Raw genomic sequence first — 25,317 nt, 5'->3', positions numbered from 1 at the left:
TCAGTCCAGAACCAGTTAGGGAGTTCAGCTGTGGGCTGTGTGGAAACAGACTGCTAGATTCTCTGTCTTTCCACCCTTCGAACTTCAACCTGTAAGCATTTGTTTCATTTTTACTGTGTTAAGGGGTTTGTGTGTTAGGACTGTTGTGTATATTTGGAACAGTGCAATTAAGTCTAATTTGGATAGACTGAGTTCTGTAGGGGTTCTTTATTCTGTCCTTTGTGTTTCATTATGCAATTTTATGAATAAAATTTTGTCTGTTTTAAAACCTGGTAGTCAACCCAGCTAACTTACTCCAGGTAACTTTCATTGTACACTTACTGAGACAAATTGCAAACTTATGGTCAGGTGCCTGCTTAAGAATATTTTGAGTAGTCTGGCCTAGTCCATAACACTCGATACAGTCCTCCAATCTCAGAATTGGATATGAGTCTGATTTTGTAATAGCATTGACATTCCGATAATCCACACAGAATCATTGAGTCCCATTGGTTTGGGAACTAAGATGATCGGCAAACTCCACTCATTCTGGTTCGGTTTGATGCCTCCACGTCCTTCTGGACCTACCTGGCTTTGAAAGGATTAGGTCAATTGGGGTGTTGTTTTGTCGGACCAGTATTCCCTTAGTTTACTTCTTAGTCCTCCCCATCTAATTCTTACCTAAATCCTTATACTGCAGTAACAAACCTTTCAAATCTTTGCTACTGAGACAGATAGTTTACTAACGTATCCAACTCGTCAAGGACTTCTTCATCAAAATCCACATTATCTGGATTTGATTCCTCACTCTGCAGGGCAGTGACAAACATCTGTTTCTCCTGTTCTTTCTCTCGAGTAGAAAATAGTTTCAACATGTTCACATGACATAACATACCCGATACCTTTTTTTTCTATCTGGCATCTTTACTAGATAGCTCACCTGACTGAACTTTTTCGCAATTTGATAGGGACCACTATACCTTGCTTTGAAGGGATCTCCTATCACTGGTAACAGTACTAATATGTCGGTCCCTCAGAAAAACATCTGCGTCTCAAAGCTTTTATCTGCCACCTGTTTCATTCCATGCTGTGTCCTCTTGAGAAGCAGTTTACCTAACTCACCCACTTGATTTAGTCTCTCCCTCATCTCTGAATAATTATCTAAGTGTGAGATCTCCAACTTTGGTCCTGTCAATTTTTCTTTCATTAATTTCAAAGGTTCTCTCACTTCATTTCTGAATATTAACTCGAAGGGAGTGAACTGAGTAGATTCATTTGGGGCATCTCGCATAGCAAACAATATGAATGTGATACCTTTATCCCAATCATTTGGGTAATCCAGACAGTACATTCTCAACATGGTCTTCAAGGTCTGATGCCACCTTTCTAAAGGTCCCTGGAATTCAGGATGATACACACTGGATTTAAAGTGCTGTATGCCTAAGCTATTCATAACCTCCTTAAACAGCCTAGCAGTAAAATTTGACCCTTGGTCCGACTGAATATCTCTGGGTAGTCCATACCATGTTACAAAAGCTACTAACTCCTCTACCACCTTTTTTGTCTTGACACTCTGTAATGGAATTGCCTCCGTAAATTTGGTAGACACATCCATTATGGTTAACAAGTACTGGTTCCTACTTTTAATTGTCAGGAGGGGACCAACACAATCAATTATAACCTGTGTGAAAGGTTCTTCAAATGCGGGAATTCGCAACAAAGGTCTGGTTTTATTACTGCCTGTGGCTTACCTACCATTGAGCATGGATGACAAGAATGGCAAAAATTAACCACATCCTTGTACATTCCAGGCCAATGAAAATGTTTTTGTACCTCAGCCTGAGTCTTTCGTATCCCGAGGAAATCTCCTACTGGTAGTTCATGTGCTACCCATAACACTTCCTATGCTACCGGAAGCATAATCTGGTGCACTTCAGGTCATTTCTTCTCTCCACTAACCTACCGTGGTCTCCATTTCCATGTTAGGATTCTACCTTTCAGGTAGAACCCTCCGGAATATTCTGCCTCCTTTTCAGAGTACACATCCACATATATATCTTTTATCATCTTGTCTTGCTGTGGTAAATCCCTTAGCCTTTCAGGACTAAACACTTCTGTCTGACCCTCTGCCTGTTCAATATTTTCATGCACCATTACGTCAAACAGGGTGTCTGCTAACTGAACCTCAACTCCTTCATTCTTTCTTTAGTTTTTTGCTTTGTGCTGTGACTTACGATAGTGGGATCTGGTTACCACACAGTCTGGGAAAATACCAGGATATTTCTGTTTTAACTTCTCAGTTTCTTGGTCTTTCTTGGGCTTCTCCACAACAAGGGGTGTCACTCCCACCTTGGATCCTGACAAATCATTCCCAAGAACAAACTGAATTCCTGGAACCGACACTTTATCAACCACTCCCACTGTAACCTCCCCAGTCTTGAGTTGGCACTCCAACATGATCTTACATTGGGGAACGCTAAATTTCTTCCATCTATCCCATATTCTCACGTAACAGATCAAAAAGAGTGCATATTCGCTCATGTCTTACTATCAGTGACTAGTTAGATTATATATCTCAAAATTATAGCTACTTGTCCTTCTCCCCCTGTTCATGTAGAGATCAGGCACTAACTCCGAACCCAGCCCCTGTCTAGGCTGTGCACTCTCCTGCAGCTGCCTCACCTCTTCTTAGGGTTTCCTTTATTTCTTTCACTAATACCACAGATTTAGCTTCTCTTACCACATCTTTTCCCACAGCGCCATTCCTTAACAATCAGCATTGTGACTTTACATGTCCCACTTTATCACAGTGGAAACACCTGGGGCCTTTCACCTCCTTTCTACCCTCTTGGGCTTCTTTTTTAACCTGTGATAAACTCTTACCAGTGTTTGCTACTCTTGGTTTGGTACTGTAGGACTTTCCCTTCTCCCAACTTCTATTCCTCACAGGATGAAATTCTGTCTGGAAGCTTCTCTTATGCACCATGTCCTCATCTGCTAATTCTGTTGCCTTCTCACTTCCTGAACTTTCTGTTCCTCCACGTGAATTCTTATCATCTGTGGAAGTGAGTTTTTAAACTCCTCCAACAGAATAATCTCTTTTCGACAATCAAAGATTTTATCTATTTTTAAAGCACATACCCATCTATCAAAATGACTGTGTTTAGTTCTTTCTAACTCAATGCAAGTCGGAACTGGTTTCTTCTTTATGTTTCTGAACCGTTGTCCATATGCTTCTGGTACAAATTCATAAGCACTTAAAATAGCCTGTTTAACCTCTTCATAATCTTTTGACCCCTCATCTGACAGCACAGCAAATACCTCACTAGTTTAGTCTGCAGTAGCATTACCCATAAATCCTTGGACCTCTCTATCTGCCTAGCCAATTTTTCAAATGAAATAAAGAAGGCTTCAACATCTTTCTCATCAAAATATAGCAGAGTTTTGACATATTTGTGTACATCACTACCTTCTCTTTTAATCTCCATCCTGTTAACCTGACTTTGCTAACTAAGTCGCAACTTCTCAAGTTCAAATTCTCTCTGTCTTTGTCTCTCTCTTTTTCTCTCTCTTTCTTCTTTCTCTCTTTGCTCAGTTAAGAACCTTCTTTCTCTCTTTATCTCTTTCTTTTTCATCTCTTTCTTTCACCTACTTCCTTTCCTCAATTATAATTTAAGTTTTTCTACTCTACTGCACTTGTCTGTTTCTCTAACTCACCAAAGTGTTTGAGTAACTCCCTTCCAATTTCACCTTTTACTTTTGTCCTTGGTGAACGCAAATCTAACTTCTTTGCTTTTTCTAAAAGTATGGCCTTTTTCTTTCTTTCTAAACTCCCTTGGCAAATTTGAGAATCAAACACTTAAAATGATGTCCTTCATTTCTGAGACTACACCCTCTGGTCCTAGACTCTCCCATGAGGGGAAATATCTCACAGCTTTTAATGCTATATGTTTTATTGAGTTCACCTCTCATTCTTTTAAACTGTAATGAGTAGAATACCAAACTACTTACCTTTGCCCATAAGACAATCCCTCCACACTAGGGATCAGCCTAGTAAACTTTGTCTGAACTGCATCCAATGAAATAATATCTTTCCTTAAATAAGGGGACCAAAACTGATCAGAGTAATCCAGATGTTTTGCACCATGGACTTAAAAATTGAAAAGGGGATCAAGGATGGATATGTGGCAGTTTTAAAGAAAACAGGTTATTGCAGCTTATTGATTGTTGTATCTTCAAATGTCGATTTGTTCAATCAATGGAGGAAGACACCATGGGTGCATGTTCAAGGCAGCTTTGCCCATGAAATAACTCTACAGAGCAATATCCAGTCAATAAGCTACCCTTTATTTACGTGTGTATTTATATGTGTGATTCAGTTCCCTCAAAGCCAGCTCTCAGAGTGACACCCTTGTTTATGTCTGAACCAGGGGTCCCTAATTAAACCAAGATAACAGATTCTATGGAGTCCACCTGGCTGACCTCAGTACAATCACTATACCTCTCCACCACTGAGTCTGAAGATTTAGGCAGTTTCTTTTTTTGTAGCTCCTCCTGGGCCATTTTAGCATTAGGTCAGGCTCCTCCACTCTGCCTCTGATTTAGGAGGGGTGTGTGACACATAGTAGCTCGCCTCTTGTTCCCTGAGTATCTCTGAAGAAATTTATTCTCCTCTTCAGGTAACAAAGCCATTGAGGCGGCAACATCCACCATGTCCATGTCAGATTCTGAGGTATCTTTAGTGCTTGACAGAACGCACAGGTTCCAGAACAGTTGGAAAGACAGTTGAGGAATCGGGTATGTTCTGCTTCTGCACTGTTGTAAGTTTGCAACTTTCAAATGGTCCATGTGCTTGTTCAGGACTGTCGAACCTATCTGAACTTTATACATCACTAGACTTGGCCTTGCGTCAACCATGCCTCTTACCCTGCAGGACCACTCCCATGGTTCCTCCGCCAAACTTCATCCCCTGAAGTAAACTGTCTCTCTCGCTTAGTGGAGTCTTGTGTCCAACACTGCTGTTCCTGATGTTGTTTCACCCTCACCCCACATCTGGGAATATGAGGTTTAACCTAGTGTAGAATCTTCACAGAATCGGTAACTCTGCTTCAGCTATCCCTGTAGTTGTGTGAGACATGGTCCTAGTTTTTAACAGAAACTGGGACAGTTTGATATCAAGTGAAGTTGTAGGCTGTTTCTTTAAGATGCCTTCAAAGTTTGGACTGCTCTTTCCGCCAGACCATTGGATGTTGGATGGTATGTAGCTGTCATGATATGATGAATACCATTTGACTATAGAAAATCCTCAAATTCCCTGCTGCCCAAATGATGGCCCGTTATCTGTGATGAACACGTCCAATAGTCTGTGTATTACAAAAGATGTGTGAGAATTTTCTTTTTGTGTCCCTGAATTTGATGAATGAACTCTGTGCACATCCAAACAATTTGAGTGGGCATCCACAATGACTAAAAACATTGAGCCCATAAAAGGACCTGCATAGCCAACCTATAACTGAGTTCAAGGTTTACCCACCCATTCCCATGAATGTAGGGGAGATTCTGGCGGTAATCTTTGCCTTTGCTGCACTCAGTACACTGCCCCTTTGCAGCTATGAGTGTATCCAATCCTGGCCACCAGATGTAACTTCTCACCAATATCTTCATTTTGGAAATCTATGATCCTGATGGAGTTTAGCCAGTATAGTAAGATAAAGTCTGTGGGGATTCTATGCATTAGTCAGGGGTAAATATGGGATAATAGGATAGGGGAATGGGTCTGGGGTTACTCTTCAGAGGGTCGGTGTGGACTTGTTGGTCCAAAGAGCTTGGTTACACAATGTGGGGATTCTATACAAGCTTGCAGATAAAGTAAGTTCACACGACAACTTGCAAAAGTTGAAAAAAGAAGATATTAAAAGGCATCACCTCTTCATCGCATGCATCAAATGTCAGCTGGCACCAAATCCTAAATTAATACTCAGGTTTAAGGCGCCCTGTCCTCAGATCACTCTATTTCCCCATTCTTGCAAGAAGGTGAAGCAATTGTGGGGGAGGATAAACATGATCATGGGAGAAAACATGTCAACCAAAGAAAGATGGAGACATTTCCCAGGGCAGAAATGACTAACACGAGGGGTCATAGTTTTAAGCTGGTTGGAAGAAAATATAGAGGGGATGCCAGAGGCAGGTTCTTTACACAGAGAGTTGTGGAGACAGGGTCATTGGGGACATTTAAGAGATTCCTGGACATGCATATGGTCACAGACATTTGAGGGTGCATACATGAGGATCAGTGGTCGGCACAACATTGTGGGCTGAAGGGCCTGTTCTGTGCTGTACTGTTCTATGTTCTATGTTCAACAGCAAGGTGAGTAGATTAGAATACAATACAATACAATATTTTTAACTGTCACATGTACTCTAGTACATAAGTACAGGAGTACAGTGAGAAGGTTTTACAATGCCTGCCTTTAATGGCATCATCTTCAGTAAAAGTACCTAGATACAAATCTTGGGTACAAAAGCAGATTAAAAGAAAATGTAATAGCATTACTACAGTGTCTAAAACATAAGTTAGAAATAAGGTAGTTATAACAGATTTAAAGGATTAATATTACAGTTTGGAAAAGAGTTTCAAATAGTAACAGCTCAGCATATAGTCTGACCACCCACACCAGGCACAAGTCCATCAACTGTCACGCTTCTCCAACCTTCAGTCCGCTCCTCACCAGCACTCAGCAGCAACAAGGTAAGTTGCACTGTATTGGGACTCGCTTCCCTCAGGGTTTCTCCATGCACTGCACTGGGACTCAGGTTTCCTCTCACGCTGCACCAGGATTCAGGTTACCCCTCACACTGCACCAGTAAGAGGAGAGTGAGCAAGATGAAAAGACAGATGAAGGATAAAACTGAGAGGTCCACAGGAAACTCTAAAAAAGTCTGGTGATTATTCCTAAGGTTTAAAATAGTATGTTTTTAAGTGGGAGGTCAGTGGGAGAAGATAAAAGGCACAGATTGAAAAGCTTCCTGTGCAGGGAAAGCAGATGATTGGTGAGTAAGATTGGTACGTAAGTATGGAATTTGTTTGTACATATTATTTTCTTTTCAGCAATACTCAAGTTCTGTTTGAGCAAATAACAATTTGCATATGACTTTGTGACTTGCCATTAGCCTAGTCTCTTCAGTGTGGTCATTGGTTTCATCTGAGGTGTCCAGTTTATAGATAAAGGAATATTATTGTTTCCCCTTGAAGTTCTAACACCAAAAAAATTGTGTCAACATAATAGACTTAGAATCAACTTTAGGAGTGAAGGATGGCAATGAACCAGAAGATATCTATGCAAAATCTGAATTTTACATCAACAATGTGATATACTATTCTCATCAGAAACAAACTTAGTTAATTATTATCTGAATTAGAAAGAGAGAGAGAGAGAGAGAAAGTAGCTTTTATTTGTCATTTCTACCATAAACAACTTATATAGTAAAAATGAGACAGTGTTCCTCCAGTACTAAGGATGCGACATTGACAGCACAAACTACACAATCGTGCATGGCATATAGTGCATAAGAAGTGCAAAACACGCAAGTTACAGTGTCATGGAAGAATGATGAATGATAGACATTTTTCTAGCAGCATTACAAAAGAATTTCAAATGGGAAAGTGTCTGATTATACTATGTTAAAAATCCTGATGGCTTGGGGGAAGAAACTGTTGAACAGTCTGGCCATGAGAAACTGTATGCTCTGGTATCTTCAGCCAGATGGCAGGAGGGAGAAGAGTTTGAGTGAGGGGTCGTGAGGTCTTCTACAATGCTCTTAGCCTTTCAGATGCAGCACATGGAGAAAATGTCTGCAATGCAGGGAAGAGAGAGCCTGATGATCTTTTCAGCTGTCCTCACTATCCATTATAGAGTCTTATGATCTGAAATGGTGCAATTCCCAAACCAGGCAGTGATGCAGCAGCTCAGGGTACTCTCAATGAACCCTCTGTAGAATGTGGTGAGGATAAGGGATGGGAGGTGGGCTTTCCTCAGCCTGCACAGAAAGTAGAGACACTGTTGGGCTTTCTTGGCGATGGAGCTGGTGTTGTCCAGGTAAGATTCTCCATCAGGGGTATGCCAAGAAATTTGATGCTTTTCACCATCTCTACGGGAGGGCTATCGATGTCCGGTGGAGAGTGGTCACTCTGTGCCCTCCTGAGGTCAACAACCATCTCTTTTCCCTTGTCCACATTCAGAGACAGGTTGTTGGCTCTGCACCAGTCCATTAGCTGGTGCACCTCCTCTCTGTATGCTGACTCGTTGTTCCTGCTGGTGAGACCCACTACAGTCGTATTATCAGCGAACTTGATGGTGTGATTCAACCTGTGCATCGCTGCACAGTCATATCAATAGGGTAAACAGCAGTAGACTCAGCACACAGCCCTGGGGGTCCCCATGCTCAATGTGATGGTGTTGAAGATGTTCCCGATCCAGACTGACTGAGGTCTCCCAGTTAGGAAATCCAGGATCCAGTTACACAGGAAGGTACTTAGGCCCAGCAGACTCAGCTTTCCAATTAGGTGCTGAGGAATGATGGTGTTAGATGCAGAACTGAAGTCTATAAACAGTAGTCTGACATAGGTGTCCTTGCAAATTATGTTTATTGCAAAACTGCAATTCTTCTAACTATAAACATCCCAATATTTATATTGTCATTAATCTTACCTTTAACATCTTTGAGTGGCTTGCGTTTAACACATTGATCACTGCCTTGCAATGTTGTCCTTTAAGCTGCTCGATGATAGAATTGAATTCTGCTGATGTGCATTTCCAGTGTTCGAGTTCAGTCAGTGGACCTGAATCTTCAGCTTCTTTTCTCACTTGATTGCTTTGTGCCAGCACCTGTATGGAGAGCAAGTTTCATAAAGTACTTTGACATAACAACTGAAAAATGAGGAATAAGAGCAGTTGGAGACTTGAGTTTGCTTCACTGTTCAGTAGATCATGGCTGATCTTCAGTCTCAACTTAACAACTCCCTATGGGAATGGTGCACAGGCCATTACCAGTAACAACACACTAGGATGAAGTATAAAGGAAGAAGTAATGGGAATCTGAAACCACAACCAGATTAGCCACAATGTTACTGAATGGTCGAGTAGGCTCAAAAGGCCAAATGGCCTACAACTGCTCCTAAATCATACGGTTTTGTAATGGAACAAACCTCTCATTACAAGAACCGATCTAGTGCACCATTACAAGTTGTTCAAAAATGGAAAACAAAATGCTCACAGTAGTCCCATGAAGGTCGCAAACTGTAACAAGTAATGCACAAGATGCATGAGGCAGCAAGCAATACTGAGCCTATCAACAGGAAATGCAGTCAAGAACGAGTTATGCTTAGAGGAAAGGTTGCATAAGTTAGTGCTGGCTGTGAGGGAGTCGCCAAGGGAATATCTACCAAAAGACTGGGGGATAAAAGCTGAGGTGATATTGATTCTGAAACCTATGGCTGGGAGGTCAGGATTCCAGGGTGAAAGGAGCAGCAGTGGGTAATGAGAACCCACCTTTTTTGCTGAGATGAAGGGTGAGGAGGAAAATGGGAGTCATCAATCTTTTCCCTGAGGCTGGGTTGGGGAAGCTTGAAGGCACTTCATGCCGAGACACCATTTTATTCATCATCTGTCAGCTTCAAAGTTGGCAAATGATTGGGGATAAGAAAGAGGCTGCAATTTACTTGGAGGAGACTGGAAGCCTGCATGGGAGCTGGAGGAGACAGGAAAATTGCAATGGTCAGGACAGGAAAAATTTAAATCACTGAGGTAATGAATTGCTTACAAATTAACACAGAGTCTATAAAGAATCCGTATTCAGGAGTCACCATTAGTCCAGGTAAAATGTTGTGAATCTCTTTAAACTGAAAACTGTGTTAATTGTTATATTTAAATCTGAAAATGAGATACAGTTGCAGTGAAAAGGTTTATAATTGGCTTGTTAAAATATTTCATCATTATGAATATAGGTAAGCTGTGACCTCACCAATCTGGAAGGCGTGTATGATGTGTCAGCCTTTTGTCTGCAGAAGTATGGGTCAGTTATTTTCCAAAAATGTATTTGTTGCTGCTTTAAGCGTTTGGTCTTGTGCCAATTTAATATTGTTGTTGTGGCTTTAAATTTAATGGAAGGTTGATAAATATTGAGGATATTGATGAATTCTTCTATTTCTGTTTCAGTGTGAGTCCAAATACCCTATGCATTAAAAACAAATGATAACAGTAATACAACTATCAAACTGTAGCACTTTATATATGAATTAGTGAGAATGAAAATGTAGTCCTACAAAAATGGAGAAGTAACCCTTGAAAATATCTCAAGAGGAGTCTTTGAGAAACTAAACTGTGCCCTGTTAAGAGATATCTATATCTTTGTGCATCAATCCAACTGAAAGTACGAGCAACAAGCACAGAAAATATTAGAGAAACTCAGCCAGCCTGGCAGAATCTGTGGAGAGAGTTAACATTTCAAGTCAGAAATTAAGGGTAACTTTTGTAATTGCTTGCTGTACCTACATGTGATTCTTATATGACATATCTAAGTTTCATTGAATATCAACACGGATTTTAAGAATATTTTTCTTTGACAACACAGAGACAGAGAGCTAAATCAAAACTGCTTTCCGAGCTCTATAGTTTAAACAAAACACTTAACTATTTAATAATATAGTAACTTTAGCAGAACAAAATTAAATAACAAAGCAATCTAAATAAAAACTAATAAAACTGTGGATGCTATAAATCAGAAACAAAAACAAAAGTTGCTGGAAAAGCTCAGCAGGTCTGACAGCATTTGTGAAGAGAAATCAGTGTTGAAAATTTTGAAAAAACATAAAGATAGGTAAGTCCCCTGGGCCAAACAGGATATATCCAAGGTTACTACAGGAAGTGAGGGAATAGATTGCTGCACCTTTGGTGATGATCTTTGCGTCCTCACAGTCCACTGGTGTAGTGACTGATGATTGGAAAGGTAGAAAATGTTATTCCTTTGTTCAAGAAAGGGATTAGGGGTAACCCTGGGAATTATAGACAGTCAGTCTTATGTCTGTGCTGGGTAAATTACTGGAGAGGATTCTGAGAATTACAATTTATGCTTACTTGGAAAACCATAGATTGATTAGAGGTGGTCAGCATAGATTTGTGAATGGCGGGTTATGCCTCACAAACCTTATTGAATTCTTTGAGGATTTGACAAAACACACTAATGAAGGTAGAGCAGTGGATGTGATGTACATGGATTTTAGCAAGGCGCTTGATAAGGTTCCCCATGGTAGGCTCATTCAGAAAGATTGGAGGAATACAAGGAAACCTGCCTGTCTGGATACAGAATCAGCTGGCTCATTGAAGATAAAGGGTGATAGTATTCAGCCTGGAGCTTGGTGACCGGTGGTGTTCCGCATGGATCTGTTCTGGAACCTCTGCATTTTGTGATTTTGTGTTGGTGGAGTTGTGTATAGTACTAGATTAGATTAGATTACTTACAGTGTGGAAACAGGCCCTTCGGGCCAACAAGTCCACACCGCCCCGCCGAAGCGCAACCCACCCATACCCCTACATCTACCCCTTACCTAACACGACGGGCAATTTAGCATGGCCAATTCACCTGACCTGCACATCTTTGGACTGTGGGAGGAAACCGGAGCACCCGGAGGAAACCCACGCAGACACGGGGAGAATGTGCAAACTCCACACAGTCAGTCGCCTGAGGCGGGAATTGAACCCGGGTCTCTGGCGCTGTGAGGCAGCAGTGCTAACCACTGTACCACCGTGCCGCCTAGTGTGGAAGGCTGTTGTAGGTTGCAACAGGACATTGACAGAATGCAGAACTGGGCTGATAGTGGCAGACGGAGTTCAACCTGGAAAAGTGTGAAGTGATTATTTTTGGAAGGTCAAATTTGAATGCAGAATACTGAGTTAAAGGAAGGATTCCTGGCAGCATGGAGGAAGAGGGATCTAGGGTCTATGTCCACAGATTCTTCAACGTTGCCACCCAAGTTGATAGGGCTGTTAAGAAGGCGTTGGTGTGTAGGCTTTCATTAGCAGGGGATTGAGTTTAAGAGCTGCAACGTTATGCTGCAGCTCTATAGAGCCTGGTTAGACTACACTTGGAATATTGTATTCAGTTCTAGTCACCTTATTATAGGAAGGATATGGAAGCTTTAGAGAGGGTGTAGAGGAAATTTACCAGGATGCTGCTTGGATTAGAAGGCACGTTTTAAGAAGAAAGGTTGAGGGAGCTCAGACTTTTCTCATTAAAGCAAAGAAGGGTGAGAGGCGTCATGAAAGAGATGCACAAGGTGATGAGAGGCATAGATGGAGTGAATAATTAGAGACGGTTTCCCAGGACACAAATGGCTATCAAAAGGGACATAATTTTTAAGGTGATTGGAGGAAGGTTTAGGGGAGATTTTGGAGGTCGGTTCTTTACACAGAGTGTGGTGGGTGCATGGAATGCACTGTCAGCAGTGGTAGTAGAATCAGATACATTAGGAAAATTTTGGATATGCAGATGGATGATAGTAAGATGATGGGTATGTAGGATAGTTTGATCTTAGAGTAGGATAAAAGCTTGGCACAACATCAAGGCCGAAAGGCCTACACAGTGCTGTACTGTTCTGTGTCCTATGTTCTATGTTAACAATTCAGGTCCGTGATCCTTCCTCAGAACAAAGTAATCAAACAGATTTCTGTGATTTAAACTCAATAGCTTTTGTTTTCAGCCTCACTCACACAAAAGACAGACAAAAAAACACAATTAAGGGATAAATTAACAAAATACATTAAGTGCTTAGTGGTATGGTGTAAAGACAATGTCTCCATCAATGTCAGCAAAATGAAAGAGCTGGTCATTCACTTCAGGAAGTGAAGTGATGGGCATGCTGCCCTCTGCATCAATAGTGCTGAGGAGGAGATGGTTGAGGGTGTCAGGTTTCTGGGAGTGAAGATTACCAACAACCTGTCCTGGTTCACCAACACCAATGCAAGAAAGCACAACAACATCTCTATTTCCTCAGGAGGTGAAGGAAATTCAGCATGTCCACAAGGATTCTTAACAATTATTATAGATGCACCATAGAAAGCATCCTATCTGGATGCATCACAGCATGGCATTGTAACTGCTCTTCCCAAAACCATAAGAAACTACACAGCCATAAACACAGCTCAGTCTATCACACAAGTCAGCCTTCAATCCATTGATTCCATCAACACTTCCCGTTGCCTCAAGAAAGCCACCAAACATCCTTTCCATCCCAGTCCTATTCTCTTCCACACTCGTCAATCAGGTAGAAGATATAAAAGTTTGCATACATGTATGAATAGATTCAAGATTTTTAAATGGACCTCTCAAATGTTAATTCTGATACTTCTCTCTCTCTTCGCCTTCTCTGTGTCTGTAACACTGTATTGTTATGACACAAAGATGAACGCATCTATTAATTAAACCAAACACCCTGAAAAGCTCACCTCAACTCGTAATCTGTTAAAATATAAGTGACAAAAAACTGCCAAATTCCATTATTTAAAGAAAATAACATCAATTTATTTTCTAACTCTAAAAGTAAACATTAAATAAAACTATTCACAAATCTCAGACCTTTTCCTCTTAACAGCCTACTATCTGCCTCCAACTCTATAACAATAAGTTGCTCCAATAATACACTTATTAAAATTACAACAAGTTAATTTCAAAACAACAGTGACTGCCTTCTTCTGTGTCTTCACTGTTCCAGCTGTGGATCTCTCTGGGTCGTCTTCTTTCCTTTTACTGCGAGTATGTTTCACATAAAAAGGTACATTTGATAGAGAGTGCTTCCTAATTTCTTTGAGTATAAGATGTTACATTAACAGTTAGCTCTCTCTCTATGGCAGATGTTCTCTGACCAATTTTCAAAATGTCTGCATTCTTATACCCCATCTCATTGGTACAATGTTGGCAAAATAATAAATTCAAACTCGATTAGTTTTAGTATCCTGGGGCATAATTTAAACTGATTGTTAAATTTGAATTGTTGTCAAAACAGCAACCAAAATGTTATATAATTTCAATTTTCCAGTGTGCTCTGCAACTGCCATCTAGTCATATACACAGATGCTTGTAAGCTAACTTATACTTTACATGTTAATTCTGCACACTAAAACAACATTGGAATCAGTCAAATCTTATCTAGAAGTGTTCCTTTAAATCTGCGATAACGCATCTGCGATCACATTTTTTACAATTCACAACACATAAAGTTTGTAAATTAATAGGCTGTAACATAAGACTGCAACAAAATAGTCTCATAGTTTTGCCATTAAATTTTGCCACAATTGTAAGAGGATTGTGGTCTGTGTACACAACTGTCTCTGATAGATCACTCATCACATAAACATTAAAATGTTGTAAGGCCAGTACCAAACTCAATAAATCTTTTTCGATAGTAGAATACTTTTTTCAATGGGTGTTGACTTTTTTTGAAAAGTAGTCAATTGGCCATTCCACCATCATTTTCCTTTAGCAGTACATATCCAACTCCTATATCGCTAGCATTGATTCCAACTTTGAAGGGTTTCAAAAACTTTTGTGTTGCTAAAACTGGTGCTCTGGTTAATACGACGCTTAAATTCTCAAATGTCTCCTGGCATTGTTCTGTCCACCAAAATTTTGTATTCTTCTTTAGTAAATACGTCAGCAGTGCCACCACACTGATAAAGTTTGGAACAAATTTCTGGTAGAATGCGCTTAGTCCCAAACATTGAAGCACCTCTTTCTTCAAGGATGATCGTGGAAATTCCTTGATGGCCTCCATCTTTATGTTCCTTGGGGTCAACCTTCCATGTCTGATGTTATGTCCCAAGAATGTTATCTCTGCCTTCGTGAATTCTGTTTTCTTTAAGTTTATTAACAGTTTGCCTCTGGTAATGGTTTGAAGAGTTCTGCCAACAATACCATGTGATCTTTCCATGTCTCACTAAAGATCACTACATCATCCAGATGAACTACACAATTTGTTAATCCAATTACAACTCTACTCATGAATCTTTGGAATGTGGCTGGTGCGTTCTTCATTCCAAATGGCATCCCTATGAATTGATATAGCTCATTTGGGGAAGTTGGGGGGGGGGGGAGCAGAATGCAGAAACTTCTTTCGCTTTCTCTGATAAAGATTCCTGCCAATAAACATGCAGTAAGTTCAACTTCATGATGTAAGTGGCTTGACAGACTTTCTCTGTAGTCTTCCAATCTTGGTATTGGAAAAGGAGTCCAAATTTGTTGTAGTGTTGACCTTCCAAGAGTCCAAACAAAATTGTTGAGTCCCGTTAGAGTTGGGAACTAACACGATCCCCTAACTCCACTCATTCTGACTCGGTTCAAAAATATCTTCGTTGAGCATTGCATCCACTTCCTTTTTGGCCTAGTGGCTTTGAGAGGATTAAGTCTGTATGGGTGTTGTTTTATTCGAACAGCATTCCCTACTTCCAGCTCATGCACAATAGTATTAGTCTTCCCCATCTTATTCCTGCATATGTCCTCATACTAGTGCAACAAAACTTTCAACTCGGTTCTTTGTTCCTGAGATAGATAGCTCACTGATCTCTCCCAATCCTCAAGGACTTCCTCAATATTTAATGTAATTTGAGGCATATCAAACTCCACACATCTAGATTTAATTTCTCACTCTGTGGGGCAGTAACTCATGCCTGTTTCTCCAGTTCCCTGTCTCTACTATTGCAAGGTTTCAACATATTCTCATAACATACCCAATATAATTTTTTCTATCAGGCAACTTTACCAAGTAGTTTACCAGACTCATCTTTTTCTCAATTTGATAGGGACCACTAAACCTGGCTTTGAAGGGATCTCCTACCATTGGTAACAATGCTATTCCTCATCCCCACTGGGAAATATTCAAATTTTAGAGTTTTTTTATCTACCACCTACTTCATTCTATGCTGTGTCCTCTTCAGGTGCTGTTTGGCTAACTCATCTAATTGATTCAATCTTTCCCTCACCTCAGGTACATAATCCAAATATGAGATCTCTAATTTCAGTCCTATCATTTTTTTCTTTAATTAATTTCAAAGGTCCGCTCACTTAATGTCCAAAAATTAACCCAAAGGGAGTAAACTGAGTCAATTCATTTGGAGCATCTCTAATGGCGAACAAAACAATGGGATACCGTATCCCAATCATTTGGGTAATCCTGACATTATGCTCTTAACATGGTCTTCAGGGTCTGATGCCACCTTTCCAAAGCTCCCTGAGATTCAGGATGGTGTGCACTTGATTTAAAGTGCTGTACACTCAAACTATCCATTACTTCCTTAAAAAGCCTAGCAGCAAAATTAGACCCTTGGTCTGACTGAATCTCGCTGGGTAATCCATTCCAGGTAAAGAAAGCTACTAACTCCTCCACCTCTCTTTTTGCCTTAATACTGCATAATGGAATTGCCTCCAAATTCAGGTAGACATACCCATTATGGTTAGCAAATACTGGTTCACACTTAGTTTTAGGGATGGGACCTATATAATCAAAAATAACCCATGTGAAAGGATTGAAATTCTTCAAATTCGGGAATTGACAGCAAAGGTGCTGGTTTTATTACTGCCTGTGGCTTACCTACAATTTGACATGTATGACATGCACAACAAAACTTAACCACATTCTTGTGCAGTCCAGGCCAATAGAAATGCTTTTGTACCTTAGCATGAGTCTTCCTCACACCTGGATGACCTCCTATTGGTAATTCAAGTGTAATACTTCCTGACTGTATGCTATTGACAACACAATCTGGTGCACTTCCACCCTTTCTCCTCTGTATTAACCTGCAGTGGTCTCCATTTTTGTCTTAAGATTCTATCTTTAAGATAACGACTCTTGGGAATACATTCTGATTCATTTTCTGAGTATGCACTAACATATCTTTTACTGTCTCATCTTTCTATTCTAGGTCCTTTAGCCTTTCAGGACTGAACACATCTGTCTGACTCTCTACCTGTTCGGGTTTATCCTGCACCATTACATCAAACAGGGTGTCAGCTAACTGAACCTCAACTCCTTCATCTTTCTCTTTAGTTTTGCTTCTTGTTGTGACTCATGACAGTGGGATCTTGTTACTACACAGTCTGGAAAAGTTCAAGGTTTTTTTTCTTTTAACTTCTCAGTTCCATGGTCTTCCTTTGGCTTCTCCACAATAAGGAGTGTCACTCCCACCTTGCATTCTGCTAAATTGTTCCCAAGAGCAAACTGTATTCCTGAAACTGACACTCTGTCAATCACTCACACTGTTGCTTCCTGAATCTTAGTTTGGCTCTCTAACTTAGCATTCCCTTTAGCATGTGTAAGACTAAATTTCTGTCCATCTATTCCACAAATTACCACTCTCTCGGGTAACATGTCAGAAAGAGTGGAAATATTTTCATCTCTTACTATTAGCTCCCATATCTCTCTAAATTGTAACTTCTTTCTCTTCTCCCCCTGTTTTTCCTGAGTAAATATTACCAACAGAAGTGAAGACTTTATTGAGATCAGGCACTAGCTCAATACCCAACCCTTGCCTAGGCTGTGCACTCTCCTACAGTTCTTAGAACATAGAACAATACAGCGCAAAACAGGCCCTTCAGCCCTCAATGTTGCGCCAACCTGTGAACTATTCTCAGCTCATCCCCCTACACTATCCCATCATCATCCATGTGCTTATCTAAGGATTGTTTAAATCTCCCTAATGTGGCTGAGTTGACTACATTAGCAGGTAAGGCATTCCACACCCTTACCACTCTGTGCATAAAGAACCTGCCTCTGACATCTGTCTTAAATCTTAAACCCCTCAATTTGTGGTTATGTTCCCTCAAACATGCTGATGTCAGCATCCTAGGAAAAAGACTTTCACTGTCTACCCTATCTAATCCTCTGATCATCTTGTATGTCTCTATCAAAACCCCTCTTAGCCTCCTTCTTTCCAATGAGAACAGACCCAAGTCTCTCAGCCTTTCCTCATAAGATCTTCCCTCCAGACCAGGCAACATCCTGGTAAATCTCCTCTGCTCCTTTTCCATTGCTTCCACATCCTTCCCAAAATATGGGGACCAGAACTGTACACAATATTTCAAGGGTGGCCACACTAGCATTTTGTATAGTTGCAGCATGATATTGTGGCTCCAGAACTCAATCCCTCTACGAATGAAATCTAACATACCATATGCCTTCTTAACAGCACCATCCACCTAGGTGGCAACTTTCAGAGATCTATGTACATGGACTCCAAGATCCCTCTGAACATCCGCACTACCAAGAATCTTACCATTGACCCAGTACTCTGCCTTCCTGTTATTCTTCCCAAAGTGCACCACCTCACATTTAGCTGCATTGAACTCCATTTGCCATTTCTCAGCTCAATTCTGCAGTTTATCCAAGTCCCCCTGCAACCTGCAACATTCTTTCAAACTGTCCACTACTCCACCCACTTTAGTGTCATCTGCAAATTTACTAATCCATCCACCTATGCCTGCATCTAAGTCATTTATGAAAATGACAAAGTACAGTGGTCCCAAAACAGATCCTTGTGGCACACCATTAGTAACTGGACTCCAGGCTGAATATTTTCCATCAACCATCACTCGCTGCCTTCTTTCTGAAAGCCAGTTTCTATTCCAAACTGCTAAATGACCCTCAATTCCATGCATCTGCAACAGCCTACTATGTCAAAGGCTTTACTGAAGTCCATGTATACCACATCAACTGCCCTATCCTTATCTACATGCTTGATCACCTTCTCAAAAAACTCAATGAGGTTTGTGAGACATGACCTGCCCTTGGCAAAACCATGTTGACTATCTGAAATCAAATTGCTGCTTCTTCAACTTTTCTTGGGTTTCCTTTACTACTTCCACTCATCCCACTGGTTTAGCTCCTTTTACCACATCAGGAATGGGGATTATAGGATTTTTTTCAGGATGGCAGCCAGTGACTAGTGGAGTTCCACATGGGTCAGTATTGGGAACACAACAATTCACATTATACATTAACAATCAGGATGAAGGAACTCGGGCATTTGTGCAAAGTTTGTAGATAAGTAGGTGGATGAACAGGTAGTGTTGAGGAAACAGGGAAGCTGCAAAAGGACTTGGATAGCCTAGGACAATGAGCAAAGAAATGGCAAATGGAATACAATCTGTGAAAGTGTGAGGTAATACAGTCTTTGGTTGGAAGAAGAAGAATAAATGTAGAAGCTTCAGAATTCTGAAGCATAAACGGATGTAACATTCTTGGTTCAGGATTCTCTTAAGATTAACATGCAGATTCAGTTGGCAGTTAGGAAGGCAAATTAGCATTAATTTTGAGAGGGCTAGAAAACAAGAGCAGGGATGTACTGCTAGAACTGTATAAGGTGCTAGTCAGACCATATTTGGAATATTGTGAGCAATTTGGGATCCAGTATCAAAGAAAGCATGTGCTGGTCTTGCAGGAGGTCCAGAGGAGGTTTACAAGAATAATTTCAGTGATGAAGAGCTTGTCACACGAGGAGTGGTTGAGGACTCTGGGCCGATACTCAATGGAGATTAGAAAGATGAAGGAGGATCTCATTGAAACTTACAGAATACTGAGAGGCCTAGATGGAGTGGATGTGAAGAACATGTTTCCATTAGTACATGAGACTAGAACCTGAGGGCACAGTCTCAGAATGAAGGGACAAGCTGTGGAACTGAGATAAGGAAGAATTCCTTCAGCCAGACGTTGGTGAATCTATGAAATTTCGTGGAATTCATTGCCACTGAACTGTTGTGGAGATCAAATTATTGTGTTTATTTAAGTAGGATTCTTGATATTTAAGAAGATCAAAGGTTTCTGTGGGAAGGCTGGAGAATGGATTTGAGAAACATATCAGCCATGGTTGAATGAAGTAACATACAAAATGGCTTGAATGGACTAATTCTGTGTGTGTACTTTATGGCCCAATGGTCTAATGCCATTGAATGGCAAATGGAGCCGGCATCTATTCTACTGACGATGACCACTGTCTGCCATTTATCAGCCTAAGGGAGCATATGCTGCATATGGACATAAGCCACTTTATAAACTAAATTGTGAATGGTATATGTTGAACGGTCATCACTTCTGACCTTATGGTGCATAACGTTCATTAATGTAGCAGCTGAGGATGGTTGGGCCTAAGACACCAAATTTGAACTAATTCCTGCAGTGATATTCTGGAAATTCTATGAATTTCCACAACTATCTATGCTAGGCTAGACTCCCACCAGTCAAGAGGCTTCTCTTGATTTCCATTCATTTTTGTTTTGCTGAGATGCCTTGATGTTATACTTGTTCAAAAGTCACTTTGATATGAAGAGCATCACTCTCACCTCATCTCTGGAATTCAGCTCTTTTTTCCATATTTCAACATGAAGTCAGTTGCAGAGATACCTTGGTAAAAGTCAACCTGAGTATTGGTGAGCAGGTAATTGCTGAATAAATGTTGCTTGACTTTCTTTGTTCTTTAGGTGTCTGTGTATGTGCAGACACCTATTGTGTGAAAAAAAACTTTATTCCATACTTTCCACCATTAGGAAAATACCCATGTGGCTGATGAACCAGTAACAGAAATACTTATGACTTAGCTTCTATTCACTAAACTTTCAATGGTTGATAATGGAAAGTTAGGCAGGGATCTTTCAACCTTCATGCTGTAGTATCAACTGCTTCTTCCAGAAACACATTCCAAAATCCCTGTTCACATTCTCTCGTCCCTCCCCCTGCATGACCATCGTGTTTTCTCTCAGATGTGCCGGCACCAATTCCCAAGTACTGACCTTATTAGTGACCAAACATCCTGCTTTTCTTTTAACATCAACCTGTTCAGAGATGTTATGACACAACTCTACAGCAGGTGGGACTTGAATCCAGGTGTGAGAGGAAAGATTTGTGGATTGTTGTGGTCCACATAGCGACCAACAATATTGGGGTTCTGCTGAGGGAATATGAGCAGCTAGGGGCTAAATTAAAAAGCAGAATCAAAAAGATAATAATCTTGTAGATTACTAGCTAATCCATGAGCCAATCAGCACAGGGTGAGCAAAATTAAAGAACTTGGTTCAAAATTGGTTCAAAGATTGGTGTGGGAGAAATGAATTGATGGGACACTGGCACCAGTACAGGGGAAGGAGGGAGCTGTTCTGGTGGGACTGGCTCTACCTGAATCATGCTGGGAACAGAGTCCTGTTGAATTGCATAACTAGAGCTGTAGATCAGCCTTTAAACTAAATAGTAGAGGGTGGGTTCAGTCGCATGGAAAATTAGAAAATCAAAGGAATTAAAAGTTAGCGATAGGAGTGATGGTTACCAGAAAATAAAAGGGACAGTGGTTAGCACTGCTGCCTCACGGCGTCAGAGACCCGGGTTCAATTCCCACCTCAGGTAACTCTCTGTGTGGAGTTTGCACATTCTCCCCATGTCTGCGTGGGTTTCCTCCAGGTGCTCCAGTTTCCTCCCACAGTCCAAAAATGTGCAGGTTAGGTGAATTGGCCATGCTAAATTGCCCATAGTGTTAGGTGAAGGGGTAAATGTAAGAGAATGGGTTTGGGTGGGTTGTGCTTTGGCGGGTCAGTGTGGACTTGCTGGGCCGAAGGGCCTGTTTCCACACTGTAAGTAATCTAAATCTAAAGTAATCTAAATCTAAAGTCATATTGCACCAAGTAAACATAAAATCTGTTATGGACCGGACCAAATCCCTTCAAAATATATAAAGGAGATAGCCTAGATCCTAACTTTTTATTTTATTGAAAGGCAATTATAAGTCATTGTGCTCCAGCTATGATTCAATTGGTCCACCACTAGGCTTTAAGAAAAACACACTTTATTCTTACAACACAGTTAAAGTACAAACAAAAAAATATATAATTTTAAGTATTGAAATACTTAAAAAAATAATATATTATTCAACATCCAACATATTATCCAACATAGCAACATCCCATTTACCACCCTTGCCAAAGGCAAATTCAGCAAAACAGATTTTCCTCACGTGTTATTTCCCTTCCAGTCCAGGAGAAAAACACCAAAAGAAATAATATAGCAGCAGAGAGAGAACTCAAGGTTTTTGCTGCAGCAGAGGGAAAATTGTATCTATCAGCTTCAACAGCTAACTCCAACTCCAACTGAAAGCAAAACTAAATCCCTGGGTCTATGTGAGTTTGATTCCCACTCACTCATGCTTCTTTTATCTAATTTGAAAAAAAACACTCAGGGAACTCAAAGCTGTTTTGCCATTGTTTCTGAAGCAGACTTTCTGGTGCCACTATGGCAACAGCTCTCACCAATAGCACAGAAAAAAATTCTCTTAAAGGCACAGTACTGTCTCAAAGAGCATGGAAATTTGATAATAGTACAAACCTAAAGGCTTTGCATCTTAATACACAAAGCATTTGGAATAAATGTAGATAAACTGACAGTGCAAACTGAAGTTAATAAATAGATCTCATAGCCATTACAGAAACACGGTTACAAGGAGATCAAAACTGGGAACATAACATTCAGTAATATTTGATCTTACAGGAAGACAGGAAGATGGGAAAAGCAGTGGGAAGCATTGTTAATCAGAGATGAAATGAGGATAGTTGTGAGAGATGATCTAGATTTGGATGATGTACAATCTATTTGGGCAGAGGTTAAAAAACAGCAAGGGAAAGAACATATTGGGAGGAGTAATGTACACCCTCCAAACAGTAGTCACTCTGTTGGAAAGGCTATAAGTCAACAAATCTTAGAAGCATATATAAAGAATAGAGCAAATCTTATGGGTGACTTTAATCTTCATGTTGATTAGACTAATACAATTGGAAAGGGTAGCTATAACAACAAATTCATTGAGTGTGTTTGGAACAGTTTCCTGGGGCAATATATCATGAAGCCAACCATGGAACAGATTATCTTGATCTGGTAATGTGCAATAAGGCAGGTTTAATAAATTACTTCAGATTAAAAGATCCCCTTGGCGGTAATTTAGTTCAGATAAATGTGAGGTGCTGCATTTTGGGAAAGCAAATCTTAGCAGGACTTACACACTTAATGGTAAGGTCCTAAGGAGTGTTGCTGAACAAAGAGACCTTGGAATGCAGGTTCATGCATCCTTGAAAGTAGAGTCGCAGGTAGATGGGATAGTGAAGAAGGCGTTTGGTATGCTTTCCTTTATCGATCAGAATATTGAGTGGGTAGGTCATGTTGCTGCTGTACAGGACATTGGTTAGGCCACTGTTGGAATATTGCGTGCAATTCTGGTCTCCTTCCTATCGGAAAGATGTTGTGAAACTTGAAAGGGTTCAGAAAAGATTTATAAGGATGTTGCCAAGTTTGGAGGATCTGAGCTATAGGGAGAGGTTGAATAAGCTAGGCTGTCTTCCCTGGAGCGTCGGATGTTGAGGGGTGACCTTATAGAGGTTTACAAAATTGTGAGAGGCAAGGTTAGGATAAATAGACAAAGTCTTTTCCCTGGGGCCGGGGAGTCCAGAACGAGAAGGCATAGGTTTAGGGTGAGAGGGGAAAGATATAAAAGAGACCTAAGGGGCAACTTTTTCACACAGGGAGTGGTACGTGTATGGAATGAGCTGCCAGAGGATGTGATTGCAATTGTACCAGAGGCTGGTACAATTGCAACATCTAAAAGATCATAACATGACAGAACGTCATATTCAGTTTGACAGTGAGAAACCTGGGTCGAGAAAAACTTAATTAAAGAGAATTACAATGAAAAGAGAATAGCGTCAGTTAAAGTGAACTGGGCAGATAGTGTAACGATGCTACAGCTTTGAGAGGTGTATTTTGTCCTGTGATTTTTTTTTTGACCCAGAGAGGCCGAGTTGTCTCTTTCAAGCCAATAAAGTTAGCAATTTATGAGGCCCTGGGTTTTTGTTTAAACTTAGAACAATAGAAGCAGCACTTCCACTAAATATGAGTTTTCATTTAGCTTTCAGTTGCTGGGGTTTTGAAGTTCGCTGTTATACATCTCTCTCAGTCACAGCAAAAGCTGGAGTTCTTTCTCCCTGCCAGAATTTAGTACTGGCGTTCTCTTCTGCTGAGAAACATTACATGTGACACCATCTATTTTACTGAATTTGCCAACGGTGTGTTTATGGATGTTATGATATTGGGACAGTTTCTGTTTAGTAGTTAAATAACTATTATTCTATTAAGTTTTCTATAAAGTTTTACCAATTCTTCTTTCTTTTCTCTGTACGTTAACTGGGTATAAGATAAAAGTGTGTATTACATAGAATGAAATAGTGTGACTAATCAAATGACATCTGGGATACACCACCTTAAATAAGATGTAATTTAGGGTCGGGGCTATCTCCTTGATATATCTGAGTGGAGTTTGATCTAGTCCATAACAAATTGGGGGTTCATCGAGGATCAAAATCTCTAACTCCATCTTGGATTTAGGATTATTGGATTGAAGAGTAGTGAATGGTAAGTGTTGGTGTTTTCTTTCTTGGGTGTTCCAAATAAGGTATGTAAGAATGACTCTTTCAGCAGCTATGAGTTTCCCGGAGATGGAAGAAGTCACTCAGGGTGTTTTTCAGAAAGTGAGCCAGGCAAGGCTTTTGGAATTGGCAAGAAAGCTGAAGTTGGAGTTGCCCGTATCTGTGAGGAAAGGGGAGATAATTGCAGCAATAACTACATTTACGATTGCCAGAAACGCAATCAGAATCATTGGAAAGTACATAAATTCAATCACAAATGAAGCAGCTTGAATTAGAAGCAATGACAAGGGGAAAAAGAAAAAGAAAGAACAGCTCTAGCAGAACAAAATGAAAAAGAAAGAATAGCCATGGCAGAAGAAACAGAAAGTGAAAAGGAAATAAAATGAAACAGTTTGAATTATGATTACCAGCAGAGGAAAAAGGAAAAGGATGGCTCCAGCAGAAGAAAGGGAGAAACAGAAAGTAGAAAGGAGGCAGCTGAGAGTTATTGACCTTCAGAGTCTGGCAACAAAAGAGAAAGTCAACTTAAAATTGTGAAGGTAGGAGTTGTGATGAGGACAGTGATGAAGACAAAACCCATTGTACCCAAAAGCCTGGTGGGGATTTGTTTAAATATGTCAAAACGTTACCAAGTGTTTGATGAGGAGGATGTGGAAGTCTTTTTTTCATTTCATTTGAGAAAATAACTAAACAAATGAAATGGCAGGTGACAATGTGGGTTTTGCTGATCTAAACAAAGTTGGTAGGTAGAACTAGTGACCTATTTGCATCAGGAAGGAAGTATCTTGGAAGCATAATGAGGTGAAAAAAGCTATTTTAAGTGCATATGAACGAGAGCCAGAAGCC

At 40.3% G+C, this 25,317-nt stretch overlaps 1 protein-coding gene across 1 annotated transcript in view; it reads right to left on the bottom strand.

The window, feature by feature from the left end:
* LOC140453945 (dynein axonemal heavy chain 8-like) overlaps positions 1 to 25,317 on the bottom strand; it is a 1,117,430-nt gene that overhangs the window by 1,002,504 nt on the left and 89,609 nt on the right. Inside the window, exon 6 of the mRNA XM_072548819.1 lies at positions 8,688 to 8,864. Within this exon, the coding sequence (XP_072404920.1) occupies positions 8,688 to 8,864 (177 nt within the window). The remainder of the gene's footprint in view (positions 1 to 8,687; positions 8,865 to 25,317) is intronic.

The sequence above is a fragment of the Chiloscyllium punctatum genome, chromosome 3 (genome assembly GCF_047496795.1).
Source record: "Chiloscyllium punctatum isolate Juve2018m chromosome 3, sChiPun1.3, whole genome shotgun sequence".
Lineage (NCBI taxonomy): Eukaryota > Metazoa > Chordata > Chondrichthyes > Orectolobiformes > Hemiscylliidae > Chiloscyllium > Chiloscyllium punctatum.
Note: the sequence above shows the minus strand (reverse complement) of the source record. Positions and strands in the feature narration are given on the sequence as shown.